The sequence below is a fragment of the Cydia strobilella genome, chromosome 14 (assembly GCF_947568885.1).
Source record: "Cydia strobilella chromosome 14, ilCydStro3.1, whole genome shotgun sequence".
NCBI lineage: Eukaryota > Metazoa > Arthropoda > Insecta > Lepidoptera > Tortricidae > Cydia > Cydia strobilella.
The window spans coordinates 16,582,011-16,584,545 of NC_086054.1; the positions used below are offsets into that span (position 1 = coordinate 16,582,011).

Sequence of the window (2,535 nt, forward strand, 5' to 3'; positions counted from 1 at the left end):
AAATTTGCCTCTGAAAAGGATATGTTTTGAGTCTTCCCTATTCTTTAAGTTTCACGGGAGTTTTCGAGCTATTTAAAATGTAGGTTATGGAAACGTATGAGGAATTGTTTCTCGTAAAGGTCGCACTGTGTAGAAGCACTTATCATGCTTCAATCCTCATAGAAAGCAGGTCAAGCTCAGTGCGGTACGGAACGGACACATCTCCAGTTTGTCGCGTAACATTCAATAATGTAATACATGAGCCGCCGTGACGCCGAACGCAGACGGCGCACACAGACGCCTTCGCATGTATAAAGTATAAACACTATAAACACAGCCGCGTGGGGGGTATAAATAGCGGTGCCGGTCCGCCCGCCCCGCACTCTGCTTCAAGCATTCGCTGAGAGCACACCTATCAAACACTAAAACATCAACGTTATCAGTCAACATGGTTGTCAAACTATCAGTTTCTGCGCTGTACGCCGGCGGTTTCCCTACGCTGCCTAAAGCGAGGGGACGCGAGGAGTGCATCGCCGCCGACTGCCCGAGGAGACAGAAAATGCAGCAGGTATCGCTACCTGCCTTGGTGGAGGATGACTCCGAGGTCGAGGAGACCTTCGAGCAGGAGCAGCGACCTTACATCTTGCGCGCTGAACATTTGAGGCGCCAGAAATCAGTTTCTCCACAACGGCGCGAGAGACTGCAGCGCCACATGGTTCTGCCTTCACTTTCTGAAGATGAGGAGCCTTGATCGCCTTTCTGAAGACTCCTGGATAGAAGTTCTGAAGTCGGCCAGCAGGCCGCAGCCCCGAGTGAAGAGAACCTCTGCTCCGAGAATTCTCCCAGTGATCGGACTAAGTGAAGTGCAAGGTGAAGACTGCAAGTGTTATGTGAAACCAAAAGTAATGCCAAAGCGTATTATTTAAGTTAAAGCTAACCTAAGGTGTCACTAAGATAAGTTTAATAAAAGTTTTTTATGATATTTCTGCATTTTAATTTGATTGCCATTCCTGTGGGGTTTTTATTGCTGTGTTATCCCACTCAGTAAGTAGATATTTGATTTCAGTTGCAGCGTGTTTGAGTTAAAAAAAGCGTACTGCACTTTTTAGGGAAACGGTTAATTAATTACTCTATTCAAGTCATTAACTCTAATAAATATTTTAATTTATGGGCTAAATTACTATATATATATTAATTCGTTGAACTCAACTAGCTGCTGCACGCTGCCGTCAAAATGCTCCAAGATTATAAAAGTATCACAATCACATACTTACTCGACGGGATCCTTCACAAATTTAAAAGTATATATTTCGAATGAATCCAAATACAGCAAATACCTAATGGAGATAATGCACCTTTCAAGTGAACTTATCAGCTTGGGTCGGTGCAATAAAAAAAATTCACATGAAACGAGATCGACTGTAATTTATAAGACTTGGTCTTCAGTGAAATCGTGGAGTTTCAAAGCTATCAAGTTAAATAAACAGGAAAACCTGTGTGTGAACCAGAGTTGGCAGAGTTAATTTATGATGGGCTATAACTTACTACAGTAGTAAAACATACCGATAGCCTCTCTGATAAACATTATGATAGCCAAGCCACGGCTCAATGCACTAGTTAAATACAAGTACGTCATTCAGCAAACATAACACTTTATTTACTCAAAGAACCTATCACTTTATTATACATGTTGAGTACCTACAGTAGGTACAGATGACTGAAAAGTATAATTTTAATTAGAACTTAGAAATAGAATGACTGATTTCCTAAGTGTAAGTTTTACGCGAAAACTGCATGTTTTTTCTAGTTTCTATATTACTCGATTAAAATAGTTTACACTTTAGATTTTAGATAAAGTGTTTAGACAACCACGATATAAAACTTATAATGTCAGATAAAAGACCAAATGAAAAAATTTATTATTTCACCAGATTAACACTTACGAACGCTTCTTTTTTTTTGAAAATGCCGTCAAAACTAGAAATCGTTTGTTTTTTCATTCTAAAAAAAATGCGTTCGTAAATCTACTTAATACGACAAATTATTTAAAAAAAACTTATGGAAAACGTACCTAACGTTTCACGCTTCTGGTAACCTTTTTTACGCAGAATCATATTGACACGCATTAAAATCTTTCAGTCAGCGAAAAGTATTAAGTAACACAATTAACTGACAGGTTGATTAATGATGATGATTGGACAGAACCGTGAAAATTGTAATAGACAGATCATTATTCAAAGTCATCGCGGTCGGGTTTTGGTAAACAAGTGTCTGAAAAATGACGAGCAATTGGTCCCTTTCCTTCAACTGTCCTGATCTTGACGGGTTTTAGTTACGCTTTTTGATAATATTTACAATACTGGCACGTTCTGTGTCTATTTAAACTTCTGTCTATGTATAAGTGAGTAGGCATATCAAATGAAAAAAGTTTTAGTTTTAATATTATTTAATATTGACTCCATAGTTTTCTTTAATCTTACCATGCGATAAAAAATCCGAGGCTTGGTTATAACACTAATAAATGAACATGCATAATGATATCCTGCATTTTCTGCC

General features: G+C 38.4%; 1 protein-coding gene across 1 annotated transcript; it reads left to right on the top strand.

Moving 5' to 3' along the window:
- The first annotated feature begins 350 nt into the window (after positions 1-350).
- LOC134747495 (uncharacterized) lies at positions 351-961 on the top strand. The gene has a single exon (XM_063682113.1). It carries the CDS (start codon positions 428-430, stop codon positions 728-730), a length of 303 nt encoding a protein of 100 aa, XP_063538183.1. The 5' UTR covers positions 351-427; the 3' UTR covers positions 731-961.
- The last annotated feature ends 1,574 nt before the right edge of the window (positions 962-2,535 follow it).